Here is a 2,021-nt window from a genome sequence, read left to right on the forward strand (position 1 = left end):
AAAGTTGTTTTGCATCCACTAACTGTGGAAATATACTGACCACAACTACGCTTAATGATAGAAGGTTGAGCTTAAACAGAACTTCTCTCCTCCTTCCTCTGCGTTACACAGCATGCGCTTTGGGTTCGCTTTCCGGTGCTTTCCGGCACACTTCGGCACTTTCAGGCCTTTTCCGGAGCTTTCTGGAGCTTTTCCCGTGTGTTTCTGCGTTTTTCTGCGTGCTTCGCTGCGCTTCGTCACTTTTCTCTGCATCCGCACGGGGTGAGTGCGCATGCGCACTACCGCTTGAGTTCGGCGAAAAATCCTCCTTTATTCCTATAAGATTAAATCACAAATGTTGTCAAATTTAAGACCTTAAATTTCCAATACCAAATTTGAAAACCTGCTCCATGTAGAGATGCAGATGAGTGAAATATATGCAGTACAATATGAAAAGAAACCAGAAGTTGTGTTTTGCCACGCCTCAAAAGCAGCCACAAAAACATGGAGTTAAGTCTGCAGTTGGCTTTATTTAAGTAGTTTATGTTTTATTTGCAAGCTCAAGTTCATAGCAACATCCTTGCATGGGGTGTCTTTGCCTATTCTACACAGTTTTTAACACAGTTATGAACAGTTATTCATCCTCGTAGACCACCTGGTGAATTTGGACCTGTCTTCTAGCAGTTTGATCTCATTAAATCTTTATGAAAAGAAAACACTTCTTTTAAACCTAGTAATAGTATATTAAACATGTCTTATATTTACAATGTTTGCTATAACTTCAATACTTCCTAAATGGTTTAAGCATGTTTACAGTTTGAAAGCAAACAACATACTAAGCAATAAAAAAGGTACAAGTCATTCATTCAGGAGGGATCCATTGTACAAAAGTTTCAAAGGTCTGAACAAATGTGACAAGGAGGATTTCTTCCATCTGAGAAGCTAGATTCCCTAAGGGCGGGGCCAGTTCAGCTCAGGGAATATTAACTCTAGCTTCTCAAAGCACTTCTTTCAGATTGAAAAGGACTTTCAGAACCTTTGAAACCTTTTCTGTCCCGACACACAATTGTGAATTGTGCCACTAATATACAATATTATACACTTTTTTAAGCATGGACGGAAGAAGGTGGTTGGTCTTGGCAAAGTGTTTCACAATTATCCGCTCAATTTATGGTGTTCCCAAAATTGCTGAGCAACAACGCAATCAAAACCTGGAAAATACTAATTAGAGCAAAGTTGACCCTGATTTCCTGGTTACGATTGGCGGCGTTACAGTTGAGATTACTGCTGTGCCCGACACTCTCCAGCACAAAGATCTTTGTGGACTCTGCCACAATATCAACTATTCTAAACTCCTCATAGGACGGCACCAGCACTTCCTCCTCACTCGGTGCCACTGAGTAATCACCGATGAACGCTCCAAAGCAGGTCTTAATGTGAAAACAAGTCTCTTCGCCGTATTCTACCACAAACGGGCTTCGAGAAGTAGAAGCAAAGTAACCAAAACGCATTACCGTGCCTTGCTTTCCATTATACACATCGCAGGTTCTTTTGTACGTAGTTTCACAAGAGTTCTTAAGTACCTGTAAGGCCGAAGTGAGCCAAAAGTACAAAGCGTGGTACTGGAACGAGGAGGTGGAAGCGTTGGTGTAGACGCATATAGCCTGCAGGTTCCCTTTTGTCAGTGCCTTGTGCTCATTTGGGAGCTTGTTTAGATTGGTTTGGGCGCACGATTCCGCCAGATTCCAAGTAGTTTGAAAGGGATCGTTCTGGATCTCTTGGGGGAAGTAAACCTCTCGGACTTTTGTCGCCATCTTTTCGACGAGCCGCTGAACATGTCGTCGACGCTTCGGTTCATCATGCTTAACTGGATTTGTTTAGGGCCCTGGAAAAAGGTAAGAATAAGCGTTAATACGTGCCAAAAGCGAGTAGATGTCTGATTTGGCTGGTTGATCTCGTGAATGGCCGTTTTTTCAAGGGAGAATTTTTATGTCAAATCAACTTTTTGGAGGTTTTATTCAAGTTACTGTTGAAACGATCGT

The 2,021-nt window shown here is 42.0% G+C and overlaps 1 protein-coding gene across 1 annotated transcript; it reads right to left on the reverse strand.

Moving 5' to 3' along the window:
- Window positions 1–1,085: 1,085 nt before the first annotated feature.
- Window positions 1,086–1,613, reverse strand: LOC140371789 (erythroblast NAD(P)(+)--arginine ADP-ribosyltransferase-like; the record flags this gene model as incomplete). The annotated part of the gene is made up of 1 exon (XM_072458999.1): window positions 1,086–1,613. A coding segment is annotated over one exon (471 nt), but the record flags the coding sequence as incomplete, so codon positions are not given.
- Between the last annotated feature and the right edge of the window lie 408 nt (window positions 1,614–2,021).

This window comes from Eucyclogobius newberryi, unplaced genomic scaffold (genome assembly GCF_026437365.1).
Source record: "Eucyclogobius newberryi isolate DKJ021-1_F unplaced genomic scaffold, fEucNew1.0.hap1 SCAF_22, whole genome shotgun sequence".
Classification (NCBI taxonomy): domain Eukaryota; kingdom Metazoa; phylum Chordata; class Actinopteri; order Gobiiformes; family Gobiidae; genus Eucyclogobius; species Eucyclogobius newberryi.